Source organism: Corvus kubaryi, unplaced genomic scaffold (genome assembly GCF_017639235.1).
Source record: "Corvus kubaryi isolate FWS band 111438036 unplaced genomic scaffold, C.kubaryi_AGA036_p1.0 37398, whole genome shotgun sequence".
NCBI classification, from domain to species: domain Eukaryota; kingdom Metazoa; phylum Chordata; class Aves; order Passeriformes; family Corvidae; genus Corvus; species Corvus kubaryi.
The window spans coordinates 43052589-43071477 of record NW_024581137.1 but is presented as its reverse complement, the minus strand read 5'-3'; the positions used below and the strand labels follow the sequence as shown (position 1 = coordinate 43071477).

The following is an 18889-nucleotide window of genomic DNA, read 5'->3' as shown; positions in this document are numbered from 1 at the left end:
AGCTGTTTATGGTCTTTCAGATTCATGTAACTGGATCCCTATTACACTTTTTATTTCATAATCACTTATTTCTCAGAATGGTTTGACAGGTTCTAGGTAATCAGTTCTTCTCTACTGCCTTTGTCCTGTCAAATTTGGCTGGCAGGTCTTGAGGCTTGGGGGTTTTTTGTCATGTGGTACAGACAGGCTCTGTTTTACAGTGTAACGTTTTTCAGTTTGGCATTATAGAAACTTTGAAAATTATGATGATTTTCCTGGATTCTGCTATCATTGACTTTCATATGTAGAAAAATTGAAGCGCTCATAAGGATTGAGAATTTTCAGATATATTCTTAGTTTCATTAGCTGCAAGTGTGTTTAAGAAAGTGTGGCTTAGAGACTAAATATTCAGTTGAGCAGTCTTCTACTTTGAATGTGCTTATCCTTGCAGCAGCAGGTATGTGAAGACCACACAGACCAAGAGTGGAGCTCACATAATTTCTGTAAATGATTCAAGGGTATATAATGAAGAGGTTGTGATTAATATAAGAAATAAAACATCATTATGGACTAGAAAAAGCTGAGAATATTCTGTGAAGCAGTGCAGTTAAATTCTGAGGGACGTACTATGCAATTATCTTACGTTCCATGGAGGAAGGTTGCACTGACAGAAAGACTAATAGGTGAATAGGTGAATCTACATCTTCTGTATGTCTTTTATGTATTTTATTTCTGCTATGTTTCCTAGTTGACACTGTGACTCTTGCAACTACTGAATGGGAGGTACACTAGTGTTACTTTTCTGCACCAATCCTTTACTTCAAGGCAACTTGAAACAATTAAATGATTCTTACTGACTCTATTGAGCTATTTAAAATTAAAAAAACAGCAGCCAGCTTCTCTCACAGCCAAAAATAAGTTCGCTTATCTAAAAAACCCAACATAATTATGTGACTGAACTCCCTTACTGTTATGTAGACAGCATGAAGCTGTTCTCCATACTTGGTCTGCTGTACTAACGCTGACAGAGATGCTGCTGTACATTTTCATGTATATTTATCGTTTTGAGGAACTTTTTATAAGTTACTCATTTTCTTTTACTAAAAACAAAGGACTAGTGCTTATTCTTCAACTGGCTCTAGATTTATTCATTTGCCCTTTCCATTTGAAAATCCATAGACTGCATCACTAGCATTCAAAACTGAGGGCTTAGAATCTTATAAACTAAAATGTACAATTATTTTAGCCAAGCAGATGGAGTTTTAGTCATTGGTATATAATACTATTTATCAAAGCAGTCAGCAGAAACTAGTGAAAGTTTTAAGAAAAATGCTAAATTGTGGTTTCAAAAAAGATGAGATTACATTCTGACAGAATTAAACCCTGTAATCTTACCAGTGAGCACAATACAGAGTCCGTATAACTTTATTTATTTACATTTGTATTTGTGGTCTAAATTGGCAGGCAATTAAACTGAAGTTCTCAAAGTTCTGGTAAGTAACATTGTAGCAGAGAAAGATGATAGATATGACAAACAGATGTCTAGACTGTGCGTACGCATGTGTATTTAAGCAATTCATGTTGACATTTCTACTGGAAATGTTCAATATTAAGTTTTAATTTGAAAGAGAAGTACTATTTCAGATTAAAGGCTTTGGTAATTTCAGATATATTTAAAAAAGCAAAGTAAATTTCTAGAATTTTAAGCCACATCTTGCTCATACTGTTCAATGATTTAATGATATTGAGATTCTTAAATAATGTGGAAAATCTTCATTAAGCAACTTTTGCCTGTGAATAGACAACAAAAGTAATTAAGAAAATTATCTTAAATTGACCAATCTGTACTGGTCAAATAGCAAATACCAATTCACTTAACCTAAAAATTGCAGTCATCTCTGAATGGGTTTAACTGCATTAAAATTATTTGCCCATAAAACCTATTCTGTGTACACCATACGTATGTTCTGTGTTGGAAGCAAGGAGATGTTTTGGTCCTACACCTTTGTAGTGGTTTGGTCCAAAATACTCATTACTGTTTATCTGCTGTGAGATAAGAATTAGGAGAAATGCAAAACAGGCACCAAACTTGAAAGAATATAAAGAAGTTTATTAACAGACCTAAAAGAAGAAGGAAAAAAAATTATACCACCTTCAGAACTCTCCTCCTCCCCCCACCTTCCTCCCTTCTCCCACTGACAATGTGAAAAGACAACCCTTAAGATGTTCAGTCTGTTTACCACTTCCATAATAACCTTGTTCAGTCATTTAGAAAGAGAAGTCTCTTCTTGCTCATGCTATGAAAACATTATCACAACGAGACAGCCGCCCACTTCCAAATATTGTTCAGTCCATTTAGGAAGAGGAGTCTCTCTGCCTGCGTGTGAGTCCTTTCCCCCGACTTGCAGCTTTTCCCGCAACTGCCTTCGAGGGTCCACTCTTGAAGTTTTTTGGGGTACAATTTTAAGGTTGAGCCGTTCAGAAACAAAAACAGAGGCCCTTCTCCTTCCCTGGGAGCAAAGGGTCTTCATCATCTTCATCTTTAGGACTATCTCTGGGAGCATCTCTACGGACTGAGGTTTTCTCCTTTCCCGTTCGGAGCAAAAGTCCTCATCTGGTTCATCTCTACGGACTGAGGTTTTCTCCTTTCCCATCTGGAGCCAAAGTCCTCATCTGGTTCATCTCTCCCTGTCCAAACTTCTCATGAAATTACAGCTGCGTCAGCATCTGCCTATCTCAGCGCAGGTGCTTTTGCTCACGAGTTGAACACTCCACCCCCCATATCTTCATGAAATTACAACAGGATACTCTGATATATCATAGCTTCACAACAGAATTTCAGCTTTAAGCATCTCCTCTCTCTCTTCCCTCAGGTTTTCAGCTCTTCACAGCAATAAAAGGGTTACTCTCACCTCGGCCTTGCAGCTTTGCAGCTGGAATGTTGAATTTTTCTTATCGCAGTGGAGAGGGGGGAGAGCCGAGCCGCTCCGGCTGCCCACGGCAAGGCAGTGGGGGGGGGTTCCATGGCTGGAACAGGTCCATGGCTTCAGGATGGCCGTGGCCCGGCCCGGCCTGGCCCAGGCAGGGCCTGGCCGGGCCCGCTGGCCCCCACACGGGGCCCGCAGCCACCTGTGCCAGCGCTGGAAACGAGAGAGAGCTTGGAGGGGGAGTTTGCCTATTCTTAAATGTGGATCACAGAGGTGATCACAACTTTAAGTGGCTAAGAGAATTGTCCATATTCAAACTGGCCAGCTGATAGGTTCTATCAGGTCCCAGAGGAAACTGTAAGCACCCCTTAGCAAGGACGTCCCTTCCGGGACTATGCTTGCTAACCTATGACATTCTTGCAGTTGCCTTTTGGTAGGAGTGATGATGCCAGCTGAATATATCCCTTCACCTCTACTATGTATGGCCAGCGCAGGAGTACACGACAGGAGTGCCTCTTCAGCCAGTTCTAACTGCCATTGCAACTTCTTGTAGTTATTTTGAGGAGCAGAATAATCTACACCTATTCTAAATTATATCAGTGATCAAATAATGTGATAGAGGGCTTTGAATTAAAAGAGGTGGTCCGGTTCTGTTGTGAGATGCCTTTGCTATACTAAGGAATAGAAACTGGATTCTTGCTTTTGAATTCCACATATTTATATATTGTTATGTATTTACAGTGAAGGAACAAGTGGCAATTACTTATAATAAAGTTTACATTTCTACTTTGGGTGAGTTTCATTCCTGTTAAGATTTGGACTATTAATAATGTCCTGTACATTAGATGCATTACATACATATGTACATACAATAGCAGATCAACTATTCTATAAAGCAGTTAAATATTTGAATATTAAAGTATTAAATAAAGATTTTTATATCAACTGAATATTGTATTATTTCAGCTTTTATGAGATTTCATTCCGCTTTCAAAGAAAATGTTTTACATTTTTATTAAAAAAACCATCTTTTAACAGTCCCATGAGTAGTTCCTTGCTCCAGATTCTACTGCAGTTTAATTTTATCATCAGAATATCAAAAAATTATTATAAAATACATAATTTAACTGCCTGAAACCACAGAGTGAATAATGTGCTAACTATGAATGAATACAGAATTGAATGCCAACCAAAGTAAATTTTATATTTGTTTGTATTTATTGTGGTAAGAAGCTTTATTACCGCATCCTGCTAATAATATTATAATACATTTTGAGAAGAAAATTGGATACAAAAACTATATACAGAAGCAAATCATAATATTGTTTAGCATAATGTCATCAAAGCTACAATTTTCAAGATTACAGGACTATTTTCCTCTCTTTGTTTATTTGTAAAGAAAACTGAATGTGTATTTTTGTCAGCTTTAAAAAGGAATTTTTACATAGGAAGGTGTCATAGGTTAGCAAGCATAGTCCCGGAAGGGACGTCCTTGCTAAGGGGTGCTTACAGTTTCCTCTGGGAACTGATAGAACCTATCAGCTGGCCAGTTTGAATATGGACAATTCTCTTAGCCACTTAAAGTTGTGATCACCTCTGTGATCCACATTTAAGAATAGGCAAACTCCCCCCCAAGCTCTCTCTCGTTTCCGGCGCTGGCACAGGTGGCTGCAGGCCCCGTGTGGGGGCCAGCAGGCCCGGCCAGGCCCTGCTTGGGCCAGGCCGGGCCGGGCCACGGCCATCCTGGGGCCGATGGACCTGTTCCAGCCGTGGAACCCCCCCCCCCCACTGCCTTGCCATGGGCAGCCGGAGCGGCTCGGCTCTCCCCCCTCTCCACTGCGATAAGAAAAATTCAACATTCCAGCTGCAAAGCTGCAAGGCCGAGGTGAGAGTAACCCTTTTATTGCTGTGAAGAGCTGAAAACCTGAGGGAAGAGAGAGAGGAGATGCTTAAAGCTGAAAGTCTGTTGTGAAGCCATGATATATCAGTATATCAGAGTATCCTGTTGTAATTTCATGAAGATATGGGGGGTGGAGTGTTCAACTCGTAAGCAAAAGCACCTGTGCTGAGATAGGCAGATGCTGACGCAGCTGTAATTTCATGAGAAGTTTGGACAGGGAGAGATGAACCAGATGAGGACTTTTGCTCCAAACGGGAAAGGAGAAAACCTCAGTCCGTAGAGATGAACCAGATGAGGACTTTTGCTCCAAATGGGAAAGGAGAAAACCTCAGTTCCTAGAGATGCTCCCAGAGATAGTCCTAAAGATGAAGATGATGAAGACCCTTTGCTCCCAGGGAAGGAGAAGGGCCTCTGTTTTTGTTTCTGAACGGCTCAACCTTAAAATTGTACCCCAAAAAACTTCAAGAGTGGACCCTCGAAAGCAGTTGCGGGAAAAGCTGCAAGTCGGGGGAAGGGACTCACATGCAGGCAGAGAGACTCCTCTTCCTAAATGGACTGAACAATATTTGGAAGTGGGCGGCTGTCTCGTTGTGATACTGTTTTCATAGCATGAGCAAGAAGAGACTTCTCTTTCTAAATGGACTGAACAAGGTTATTATGGAAGTGGTAAACAGACTGAACATCTTAAGGGTTGTCTTTTTACATTGTCAGTGGGAGAAGGGAGGAAGGTGGGGGGAGGAGGAGAGTTCTGAAGGTGGTATAATTTTTTTCCCTTCTTTTAGGTCTGTTAATAAACTTCTTTATATTCTTTCAAGTTTGGTGCCTGTTTTGCATTTCTCCTAATTCTTATCTCACAGCAGATAAACAGTAATGAGTATTTTGGACCAAACCACTACAGAAGGACTTTAATGTCTAAGCCTTTTTATAGAGGAAACATTGTTCAGGACCATTTATTTTAGTGTTCCCTTTGCTGTTAAGGCAAATACACTCATTCAGCACCCATTTTCTTCATCTGCTGGATTGTGCAGTGAAACCATAGGGAGATTAAAAAATTGAACTCTTTAGCAGTGCTTTCTAGATTGGCAAATGTATATTCTCAGCAAGATGAAAATAGCAAGATTTGTGCTTGCATGATGATTACACAATAATAATTCTTCCAGAATGAGAATTTAAGAGCATCATTCCTGTATGTGGAGTGTTTTTTATTTTTGTTAATCTGGTGTAACTGCAAGTAATCAGAGATGAGCAATGTAATTTGGAGATTTTATTGTTTTGTCTCTACTGTTTCCTAGTTTAAAATTATGCATGTTGAATGGTCAGAGAACTATACTTCCAGGTATTCTGAGCTGGGTTCTGTTGATCTAAGACAACTGGTCTTTCTGGTCCTTAAGGGAAAGGCAAAACACTTCAGAAAATTAACGATAGAGTGAGTCTATTTTACCTTGAAACACTGAAGAGAAGACAAGAAAACTGAAAAGAAAATGAAAGTAAACCTTCAATTGAAAATGAGCTTTAAAAAAAATAGAAAGGAAAGATAAATCAGCCTAGAGGTTGTTTTTTTTAAGTGTGGTGGAAAAATCTGAGCTCAGTATTTGGCTTCTATCTCTTGATTTTTATATACTTGTTGGAGCTGGGTCATTTATATTTAGTCCCTCTTGGGAGGAAGTACCTCATGTTGGTAAATGATCAGTAGTCTGCTTGACTAGAGGAAAGATTCATGAGTTCTTTTTTAATTAATTCCAATATAGGAAAAAATTCCTTGTACTTTCTGAAATGACAGGAGAATAATGTTAAAATTGCTTAAAAGTGTTTGGGGTTCAGAGGGACTTAAAAGTTCATTTTGAAGCTTTTACTTAAGTCATCCTTACTATGTGAACGTATATGTGTAGTTGTGTAGTTTGTGCTCATGTTGTTGTATTTTGTTGTGTTAAGACTTCTGAATTTGTCCTTTGAATGATGATTTTCTGGCAGTTGATTTGGAGCTGAGCATGTAAAATAAGCTATACTGAAACTGGCAGATCTTAAAAAACTTAGGGTTTTTTAGCTTAACCAAAGTTTTGTTGAAAAAGTATTATTTTGAAAATCATAGTTGTTTAACCAGTTTGCATAAAAATGTTGTGAATAAAGTCCTTGCTTATTTTAGACAGGCTTCATGTCCTTATTTATTTTTTCTGCTTCAAATGATGATAGAATTACATACAAAGTTCATTTTATAGTTAGTTTGAAAATTTCCTGGCAAAGCATAAATAGTGAACACAAATGAAATGCTTTATCTGCTGTTTTTAAGCTCTCTTAAAAATGTGTTTTGAATTCTCTTGCATTTACAGTTAAAGATACAAACATGTTGTATGCAACTGAATTTTTTACTTTTGAGGTTAGACAATTAAGGTGTGCTTGCTTTTCTTCAGCTCATCTGCTTTGAGTTTAACACAGTTTTTTGAAAAAAGGCATGTTAGTAAAGGCTATTAAGTTTTGTTTGACCTTCCTTTCCATTTAGGGTATTCACGCGAACCTAATGTGAAATTATGATCCCCAAGCCTGATCAATATGTAAACATAACACAGATGGTGTAGAGATGATTCTGATGATAATTCATTTCTCAGCTAGTCATGAAGATACTTTGATTACAGTATGTTTAAGTAGTTATAACATAGTGCTCAGTGTTGGTCTTGTTAGTAAGGAACATATGGGAAACAAGTTGCACGTTATTCGTGCCCAACTTATTCGTGCCCAACAAAGGATGCTCTGTGGTGTGACCATTTTAATTTCTAATGCTTGATTAGAAACATAGTATTTTAAAATATGTCATAGAGCAAGGTAAATACATTAAACATAGACTGAATAAAAAGTTAAGTACATAGTTTTGGGCATAAATATTTGTTTTGGAGAGTATTTGTTACTATATGAAAGAAGCCAGTATACTCAAATTCAGATTTCACTTTGCATGCAGATCGTTAAAAAGTCACATGCTTGTTTTCACATTTATGAGTTCTGGTTATAATGTAGTTTACTTTATCTTCTATAAGAGCTCTGAATGACAGCGTTGGAAAAAAATAAACAACATTAATGAGATTTAGTTAGAAAACATTCTGTCTTTACATCATTTGTTCACACCCATCCGTTGTAGTGGGCACTGTTTACTGAGCATGTTGATGGTGATTAGCTGACAATAAAACACAAGCACTTGCGTAAAGCAAAACAGTGTGTCAAAATCATGCCAGTGTTTCTTAGAGCAGTGTTCCAAACAAACTGATATAATTTGAGATTCAGCATTGTATACTCCATAATTAATTTTCCCTTTTTGGTCTGTTTCTGCAATAGGATAATTGACAGTCTAGATGGAGTTCGCCTACTCTGGTCATTGTTGAAAAATCCTGACCCAGATGTTCAAGCAAGTGCAGCTTGGGCTCTTTGTCCTTGCATTGAAAATGCTAAGGTAAGAAAGTATTTGAAGTAGCAGTTTTGTTATATATATACTCATGTATAATTTTTATATTTGGATAATTTCCAGTAATACTTTGCTGTTTGCTACTTACACTCTTTTAATTCTGTTAGCTGCCTAAAAAACATACGTATTTACTTTTCAAAAGTGAATAGTCCTCCATCTAGCACCCATTATATAATCTGTTTTGCCTTTACAGTGTTTTCTGGATTGGCAAATATATTTTAATAATTTACCAGGACCTAACCTTACTGTTGCCAAATAAAGCATGATGAAAATCTGAGAATGCTGAAAACAGAAAGCTTCTACTCACAGGCTATGAATAGCATGGGTAGTTCTAGTTGTTCTCCACTGTGAGGAACTTCAGCTGTGTTCTCAAGAGACCATCATTTGGTTTCAGAGTGTATTTTAGACTCGGTGCCAATGTAATCTTCAGGTTTTCTGCTCAGACTGCCAACAAAAAGTGCCAGTTGTGAATAGTGGTAGTTGTGCAGGTCATTTGTGCACAGAAGACTGAGCTATTCATTTATTTCATGTCAGTATCCAAATAGAGATAAAATAGTGAGGATAATCTGCATGTCATCTTCTATGTATTCTTAGCACTGACATGTGGTAAAATAAATGGGCAAGGTTTTGTTTCCCATTAGAGGTTTCCTAGAGTACTAACTTTATTCCTTAATCCTTGTACAGTACTAGATTCCACTTCTGATTTACCTCTGTATTTAATGCAACATTTGCATCTTTTCTCTACTATACTAAAATATATATATCCTTCCACACAAAATTGGAGATCCTGACTATGTAAATAATAGTAATTCCTTCAGAGTGCTAGATATCCATAGCATCCTTCGCAGGCAGTTTCCTGTTCGGAATTGAGCACTGCTCAGTTGGCTGCTATTAATTTATGTAGATGATTTGGTGTAGTTAGAGATATATGGATGTAGAGATATATGGATATATTGTGAGAATATTTGGTCTTGATTTTTATAACTTAAGCATTTTATATTTCTTCACAATGATTTCTAAAATGGCAGCTTGCTTGTCATTTTTTGCACATGCTAGTTATTCTGAATTATCTTTTCATGCTTTTATCTAAATGTACACTCTAGTGCAGTAAAGTTTTTTGGTACCTAATGGTACAGTCTAAACATGTCTCCTCTGTCAAGATACGAATATACCTGCCTCTCTCTTGAACAATATTGCTATAACTGAATGTTAAAATACTACTTGATCTCAGTACTGAGGTGATACTTCCTGTAGGTAAGACTCTGTGACTTGAAGGGCCAGAGTAGAACTGCACATTGCTAGAACTTCCACTAAAAGCACTTTTTAGAAACTAAGGGAATAGAGTACAACTACTGAAATAATGCATTACATGGATTTTTTTCTTCATTTTTTTCCCTGGGGCGTTTGATGAGTGCAAGCTATGTACACCCTTAGTGTAGCTACCCTCCTTTCATCTCTCTTGGCTGCCTGCCCTAATGCTAATCTGTGATCCCACAAAGAGTTCTTTGTGTGCCACTGAGACCAAGTGTCTCACTGAAACAAACCTACCAATAATACCCTTTCCACTGACACTGAATAGAAAGAAATATGTATAAAGCAGCAACTACACCCACACTGACAAAGTGCAGCAACTATTTCTATCTAAAGAGAATTTGGGATTTTTTTGGTCAAAGTTAATATTATTCAACAAATTACATGATCTTCCACAAAGAAGTTTGGTTTATGCAGTGCTTGATTCAAAAGTGGTAATAAGGACATGACTTTAAAGGGTTATGTGTGTTCTGGCCTTTCTAAGCCTGTACTTGGGACTGCAAACTGTGTTTCCAATAGCTGTGAGAATGGAGTCTGTTTTCTTTTTGTGTTCTTTTGTGGAAGCTGTAGTGGTTCTCTTCTGTGTTGTGGAGGTTCACAGATGAAATTGAACTTGTTAGTAGTATCATAAACAAATTTTTTTAACAACGTAATGCAGCATCCATTTTTCTGCACAGACATTTTCATTTTACAACCAAGTTAAAAGTTATTTTCTGTGTTTATAAAATCTTAGAAGCTAATCAATCATTCTGATAGGATGGTTATTGTCATAGTATGTGATTACATGTTTCTCTTTCATGCTTACTCTCACCATAATCTGTTTAAGAGTACTTCCCACAGAATGGAATTTTATCAGTGTGATGTAGCTAAGTGATATTGTTTATTACAGAAATATGATAAAGGTCAGTGATATTTGGTCCATGACAGATCTACAACTTTTTAAATAGAGGATATAAATTGTACACTCTGGTACATAGACTGTTAGAGCTCTGACAACCACAATATTGGTTTCATGTCAATCATCACCTCATATGCCAGCATTAGTTCTAAATATTTTTAGCTTGATGAATTTCTTGTAGAGTGAAGATCTTGCTGTCAGTGGTATAATTTGTGTAATAAAACTCTCCTGAGAAAATTTGCACAGTACCTGAAAGTGCTGCTTGGGAGTTTTAGACAACTATCTCATGATTTTGGATAAATTAGTTCATACCTTTCTTTAAAATACAAGACATAAAGAGTCACGAATGTCATTTATTCAAAGGAATTATCTTAATAGTAGCAGATTCTTATTAATTAGTTCCTTACTTCCAAAAGGAAAAGTTGCTACTGCAGGCACATTGCTAGTGGCGAAGTGTAAGTGCACTGTCCAAGAAACACAAATGATTATGAAAAATGAATAAGAGATGTCTATTCAACCCTGTTGATGTTGGAACAGCAATATTTGGTTATGATGCTCCTTTGAAAAACAGTATTTGTAATGTTCTCCCAACATACATCAGCCCAAACATAAACATTTGGAGAAATTCTGCAAAGATATAATTTGGGCTATTATAAAAATCACCCAAATGTATTGTGCCAATAAGAGGAACACTGCCAGCTTGAGTCTGTATGAAAATTCCTGTTTCCTCACAGAGGAACTTTCTACTAGAATCTTTAAATAAATTAAAAGAAAAAAGAGAAAAGGGAAAAAAATTCTAGGGGTTATTTTCTGTCCTCATATTTAGTAGAGTTTTGGGTGCAAACATTAGAACATGAATGGTAATGTCAGGCATCGTGGTTTTCTGTCCCATGTGCCTGCGTATCAGCTTTCAACTTTCAGTTTTAGCCTTTTTGTAGCTACAACTGAGACGCTTTCTTAAAGAACTTCATTAAGCCATCTGTGTATATAGTTGTCCTGGTTTCAGCTAGGGTAGAGTTAATCATTTTTCAGTAGCTGTCACAGTGCTGTGTTTTGTCTGTCAAAATAATTCAAGTAAAGAGTCAGAAACCAGGCATTTGAAAAACAAGAGTGAGAAAGTTATTCTGTTTTCTTAAAATATTGTAGAATGACATCTCACCCTTTCTGATAAATTGTGATTTCAGTTCTACAGGGGAGTATCATGGGTGTGATGAAAGATCATGAGACATCTGAAGCTGTCTGTGTATTTCTTTCATAAGGGGATAGAGAATGCCCATGCTGACACAAAAAGACCCCAAACCAAATCAAAACTAAACCAGGTTTAAGAGGGAAGGGTCACAAAATGGGTTCATGTGAAGGTCAATTAGTCTTCAGTCCTGCAACAGTATTATGTAATGAGGAAGTGAGTTTTGTAGTTATCAGCCTGGAGTTAACCTATGGGTCGAAAATATGCTGCTGATGGCCTATTCTTACATAGATTTTGCTTGTTATGGAAAGTTTAACATAACCATATGTGTAAAACCACAGAGAGCATTTCTTTTCTAAGAATAACAAAGAAATGTAGTTGAAGTTGGAAATTCTTACAATATTTAAAAAATAGTAAAACTATTTGCTGTTTTAAATACATTAAAATGCTTTGATTACACATTTTACTAATTTAAAACTATAGTGTATAATCATGCTCCATACTGCACACTGTTGTTCCTTTGTTTTACATTTAAATATTTTAGTTAACTACTACCAATGCATTTTTGTTTATGTACCATTCTTGGGTTAAGCCTAAAATGTCAAAATTACCTTCTTGCACATGTACAGCATTTTCCAGTTTCTTTGTTTGCCTTGCTGTGCTTCTTGCAATTTTCCACAGAAACCTTCGTGGTTCAAACTTAGTGCTCTTACTGCTCTCCTTCCATTTTTCTATTTGTTTTCTCTAGACATTCAGATTTTTTACATCTGTCATACCTACTTCTCTATATTTGCTCTCATTTTATGCAGTTTTTAATCCCTGATATCTGGATTTAGATCTCCCAAATTTTTAAGTATTTTTTATTAACTAAGCATTACAAGCGTACCATAAGAGAGACAAAAAGGAAATTTTGGCTTGCACCTGAAGCCTTCCAGAGAACCAGGATCCTCAGAGATTTAGGAAGCCCAGGAATCCAGACCTGGCTTGGTGAATCCATGAGTGACTGCAGTGCTTACAGGGTACATACAGAACCAGCTCATCCAATGACTCTTGACACAGGCTGCCTAGTTTAGTGAACCAACTCTCAGGAATTATTTGAGCCTCCTGCAGACATGCTTGAGATCTTGAATGGACTGACATAAATTACCCTGAGGTCTTTAATGTCTACAAATATAGGAGTCCAGTTTCTGTAAAACACATAACGTGGAAGCCGGGAAGCAAAGGGTGTAGCCTGTATCTCCCTCACACAGGAGCCTTGGGCCCTAAGTTCCATGCAAAGCAGCTGCCTGAGAGCTTGGAGACCACGAGATGTCAGAAAGCTTAGGAGCTCCTGGAGACCTGGATTTCCAGCTGTTTGGCAGCCCATCAGGCAAGAAGTCAGGGATTCTATGAAAACTAGAAGCCGAGCAGCCTGGCAGGCTACTCACCAGCCATCTGGCTGACAAGAGAAAAGATGAAGAGACGCATTGGTTATTTAGCCTGCCTTTCTGCCTGGTTTCTGTCAAAACTTTTCAAGAAGTCGTTGTGTTCTTATGGAAGGTTTTGGTTCCATTCCATTAGCATTTTCTGATGGAATACTGTTCCACTGGAAAATATTTGACCAGCTTTTCTTGTAGCTTGGTTTATTAACAGCTACACATGCTAGTCAACAGCATATTGTGTAGTTTCTTTACATTTAAGTCTGACTCACTAATTCAATTTTTAAAATCTAGAAGAGGATTAAACCCCATCTTCTCTAATTTTTTTCCTCCCTTCTTTGCTTTTCCTTTTTGTCCATGTCACTCTTTTCCTGTCTTTACCCTCTCACTTGCCACGTGGGACTTCCATTGGTCTTAAAGCAAGAAAAGAGCATGGAGATCATTGTGTTTCATTTACTACATAATACAAACCAGAAGATTTCAAGCAATCATTTTATCTAGTGATGAAACTTTTAATTGAACTAAAACATATTTTATGCTGCTTGTTCAGATTCTCAGCGGTCTGTAATGGTGAGTGGTACAATATGATATGATTGCCTTCTTATATCCCACTCTGTTTCTGGAACCATGCCAGACATGCAAAGACAAACATTAACTATTTTAACAACTTCTCAGTTTGTGTTGTCACTGCACTGATTGTTTAGTTAGACTGTCCTCAGAACATCCTAATATTGCTGTCTTGCATCTCTACAATATTAAATTATATATTAGTGATGACTATCTCATAAATGTATTAATGATTATAAGAAGTTTGCTTAGATGTGTTTGAATTCAGTTCAACACAAAAGCAATAGAAATGATGTTTTCCCGGTTTTTCCAGTTATTCAATGTTACCTGTTTCTCCTACTTCCATTACTTAAATGCTCCTCAAAATAATCTAAAATAATTGAGACAACTGTAGCCTCAAAGGACTTTGCTATTCATTGTTTCACTGCTTCTGTGAAAAAAAAAAAAAAAAAAATAGGATTTTGGCAATTACCCAGGACTGAACTTCAGGTATAGTCTGCCAGACTGAAAAGTAAGGAAAACAACAGACAGAAGGACTACTAAAAGTTGCATTAGTCACTAGGTACTGTTTTACCCCTGCCATTTTTTAGAGAACATGCATTGCATGCCTTCTTGGGCTGTATGCTTGGATAATTGACTTTGCTTTGGCTTCCTGAAACTGTCGATAGCAATACAGTTGCCAATGATCAAATCCCTGAAGAGAGAGAGGAATTCTGAAGAGGAATCCTGCTCTTATAGGCTATAGAGTAGCATTGGAACCATATTAAAGCAACTCTGCTGTGTTGCTTTGTCTTTAGTTGGTTCTGTGAAGTAAAGAGGAGAGGAAAATCCATGTTCATTGTCTGCTCTTCTTCTCCCAACACATTGCATTTTCCAATACATTGCATTTTCACACAGAAGAAAAGTTGTGAGATGTTGGGAAGTAGTTTCATCTTACAGTTTCTTCATCTGTTCTGCTACAGTGGAAGCCTCCAAGTTTGCATAGGCGGGAATAAGATTAGCCTTAAAATATAAAGTAATTTGATCAATATTACCACTGAGTTATTTAATAAGAACAATGAATAGAAACTACCATGTACAAATTGCATTTCCCATTTTCACTAAGCAGCTATGATATAGACACTTTTTTGCGTTTCTTTATTTTGAACTTTAAATTGCCTTGTGCACTAGAATGAGAAGTTATTCAGTTAGAAATAGGAAATGGAAAGGAAAAGCTTCCTTCATTAAAGAAAAGGTAGTTTAAAGATGACTCTTGATAACTAAAGTTTGTTTGCATAGCCACACCATCACTTTTTTGGCCAAAAGTAATTCAATCTGACAAATTAGCTTTGACACCTTAAGCTTTTTAAGATGTCCTAAGAGTGATATATTACTTCTCTTTAGTGGAGAAACTTTTATCTTTCAAGTGGAGTATATTTTAAACACAATGTGTTTTTGTAATAAGGTGTTTAGCTTTAAATCTTTCAAATAAAGAAAACACTTTTTGCTTTGGAAGAAATAAAAAAGGAATTATGTTACAAAAGAATCCTGTAGTTCCTCTATGAGACCTTTATGTCTCAACTTAAGACTGATGAACTGTATTTACTTAATGAAAATAAACACAAAAAACACAGAATATGACGATGAGAACATCAAAAATTGCAAATGTTCTCCTTGTATAAATACCACAAAGATCAAGTCCTGCAAATACCATAACAGTTTCTGCTCTTATTTTAAAAAAATATGCAAAGCTGGTCTGTCTCACAGTATTTTTTTTCTTGGCTGAAGCTAATACAGAAATAAGTGAAAAGGCAAAGTTAACTGGATCTTGTTAATAGTCATGCAGGCCAGCAAGATGCAAGTATGTAATAAGAGTAGTGGGATGAGGCTTTTATTAACACAGCAGGTAACTTTCTGGCCTCAGCATCTATGCCAGATAAGTGGTTTTTTACTGCTTGAGATTGCAAACTCCTCCTCTTAAATCCAATTTTAAAATAGTATTTTTCATACTTTCTGAGGACAAAACCTTTGCTCTCCAATACTTAGAAGATGAGGTGACATGAAGTCATGAAAGATTCTGTTATCTCTTTTTTTAGCCACTTAAAACGTAATTTAACAATCCATGTTTTTTCATATGTCACCTCAGGTTAAGTGTTGCATTAAAAACTATAATAAGGATGAAGATACAAAATGAAGTTTCCTCCTGTTAATACAATAAAGCTCTCTTCCCCCTTTCAGTTTTTTTTTACATTTTTATTACTTCTTTAGCTATCTTTGAATTTGGCCTCTTACTTTGTTCAGCTCAGGAAATATTATTGTTAAAACAGATGCATTCAGCCTATTGTTAACACATGCACTCAGATATACAATGAAATTATCTATTTCATTGCTTTTCAGTGATTTTATCAATGTTTTTCTCTTTAATGACAGTTTCTTAAGCTTTATTCTAGAATTTTTTTCCTGCCTAATTCTACCTGAATAACCTTATTAGGATGACCAAGAAATAAGATTTTGTCACAAGAGGTAAGGGAGTGGAACACATGGATAAAATATAGTACAGATAAATATGAAAGCTTAACACACACCAATAGCTGGAAATTACAAACCCTTTAGGTTGTCGGACAAAGTAAGTTGTTTGTCAATTAATTCAGAAGGTGGAATTTAAGGATAGCATTTTTTTCTAATTGAAACAAAAAGTAAAGGAGTATTTCCAAAGACATGCTATATATTCTTTTTTCTTTTATTTTAATAAAAAAATTATAAATGAAAATGCCTGAGAGTATTTGAAAACTGAAGTCACAGAAGTTACTTTAGACTTTACACTATGAGCAGTATCTGATCATTAATACAAGTATACTCAAAGAACTTAGATTCCAAAGAATTAAGTCTAGGCCTCTGCAGTCACAGGCACAACTTCATATAAATTCTTTTTTAAATATTGAGATATAGCAATTAAATATAATACATACAAATACTTCAGTTTAAAAAAAGAAATCTAGAAATCTATCATACAAAGGAAGTGTGTGGTTTTGCTTAAATGATACAAAAAAGATCATGTTTGTTGTTTAAATTTCTCTGAAAAAAAAGAAATCTTGTACATAACATCATGGGTTTTAAAGCTCTCATTTTGGTCTTTCTTTCCACTCATTGTTCTTCAAATTTCTTGCTGTTTTGCTTTTCTCTTTGTCTTGCACAGACCACCAGACTACACCCACAATCACATTTGGGAAACTTCCCTGACATGTGGTTTTTGCAGTTTCCCTCTGCTTTTCATCATTGGTAGAAAGTTCAATCCTCGTGTTTAGTTGGTTTCACAGATGATTATTGAAACTCTTTCCTTTTTCTTACTGCTGGATTGTTTATATGTTATTCCATGACTTTAGTTGGATGTACTCCATTACAAAATGTGGAAAGTATAAGCTTGTCAGAAGAGAAATTAAACAAATAGGGTTATAATCACCTGGAAAGAAAATATGTACAGGTAGAAAAATAAAAAAGGTTGGTATTGGTTCATTAAGATGAGATAAAGGCTTCATGGAACATCTTTCAAAAGCAGGAATAATAATACATAGATATCGGAACAATGCAGAAACACAGAATCATGTTCAGGGTCCCGTTCAAATCTTAGACCTTGTACTGTAGCATTTACCTGTTGAACAGAAGCCTTTCTCATCTGTTGAGCCAATATTTATACCCAAGATAATGCTGTAGTGACTTTCAAAGAATGAAAGTAAATGTAAAATACCTCATTTTCTTTCCTCCTCCCATGTCTTGTCATTTAGCTTCTACATGAATATATGTAGGTAAGAAATTTTTGTGTAGAAAGCTTTCTCAGTAACCCATTATATATTGCCTTGGGTCAAATTTTAAAATTTCAAGACAAACATGAAAACTGATGTGGAGAAGCAGTGTTTTAATTCAGGTGGTTGTCTGTAGGTGCATTATATTGTGGTATGCATCCACTAGCAATGATAGAGGAACATTTATGCTGGTGTATCCATGGGAAACCCTCTGTTAAGCCCACCTGCCTCTACATGCAGCTCACATGGTGATAGAAGTGGCAGAGCATTGCCCTTCCTTCTCTTTCTCAACTGCTTTTCTGAGCCACAAACCTTTATTGTTGTTCTTCTGCATTTAGATTCTATTTTAATTTCTATAAGGACCTCTTGTTTGTTCATTTTGGGAGTTTTAGGACTTCTGCATGAAGTTTGCTCTTGGATGCTGCCCTTTTCCCATATGCTGTGGCTTCTGTTTTTCACCATTACACAGTTTGGCTTTAACCTCTCCCTTCCAGTCTCAAGATTTGTTCTGCCTGTGGCAAAAAGTGTTTCATTCCCAATGGGCCTACCCACTGCTTTTGCTTTCTGTGAGAAGGAAACATCACAGCTAAGAGTTCTGTTTGACATTTAGACCCCAAACTAAAAAAAAGATGAAACTGCAGCATCTTAAGAAATCTTCATTTACCAAGTCCATGCGTGATTTGATGGATTTGCTCAGCAAAGCTAACACAATACAGTTGGACCCTACTCTGTCCATAAATCAGCTCCCAAAAAGAAATAAATATAATCAAAACCATGCTTGGTCTTCAGGGTCACTCCCTAGCCCTAGGAAAGTTCATACAATCCATGTTTGCACTTACATGAAGTCCAAAGGGTTTCAGGAGTGTCTGTTAATTTTTATTCAAAATACTCCTATTGACCTGTTGAAAGAAACAAAGTAATTCCACTTGCAGACCTTTCTTTCCATTGCTCCACATTTATCACCACTGAGAAGCACAGGCTGGAATTTATCCTACGAAGTTACAACCAACTTGACTCTCGTTCCAGTGTAGTAACAGTTTGACACTAGACCGTCCAATGCCACCCTCAGATGTGCCACCGTAACATCACTTCAGGACTTCTGTGCTCAGGAAATTTCTAAATCAGAGTGAATACTTTCATATTGAATAACCCTTAGAGGATTTTCTTTTTTTCTTTGAATTTGTCTAACATGTAAATTTTTTGAGAGCCACTGCAATCCTGCTCCAAGGACTTCCAACTTCTCAACTGCACATTGTTTAAAAACAACTTTGATTTTGAACAAAAATGCCACCTACTAATTTCTTCTGATGATCTTCTCCTAGAGGAGAAATCCTGGTGTGCTCTTCCTACTCTACTCAAGGTTCTGTACATCTATATCACACTGCTCCTTCTTTTTCTTTTATCACCTTGAGTGTCCTAGTTGGTTAGTCATTCCTTCTACAGAGCAGTTACCTACCGCTGATTATTCTTGTTGTC

General features: G+C 36.5%; 1 protein-coding gene across 2 annotated transcripts in view; it reads left to right on the top strand.

Moving 5' to 3' along the window:
• The window catches only part of ODAD2 (outer dynein arm docking complex subunit 2), a 77805-nt gene that overhangs the window by 32895 nt on the left and 26021 nt on the right, over positions 1-18889 (top strand). For both annotated transcript variants that reach the window (XM_042043992.1, XM_042043991.1), the window contains exon 17: positions 8128-8242. In XM_042043992.1, the coding sequence (XP_041899926.1) occupies positions 8128-8242 (115 nt within the window). The remainder of the gene's footprint in view (positions 1-8127; positions 8243-18889) is intronic.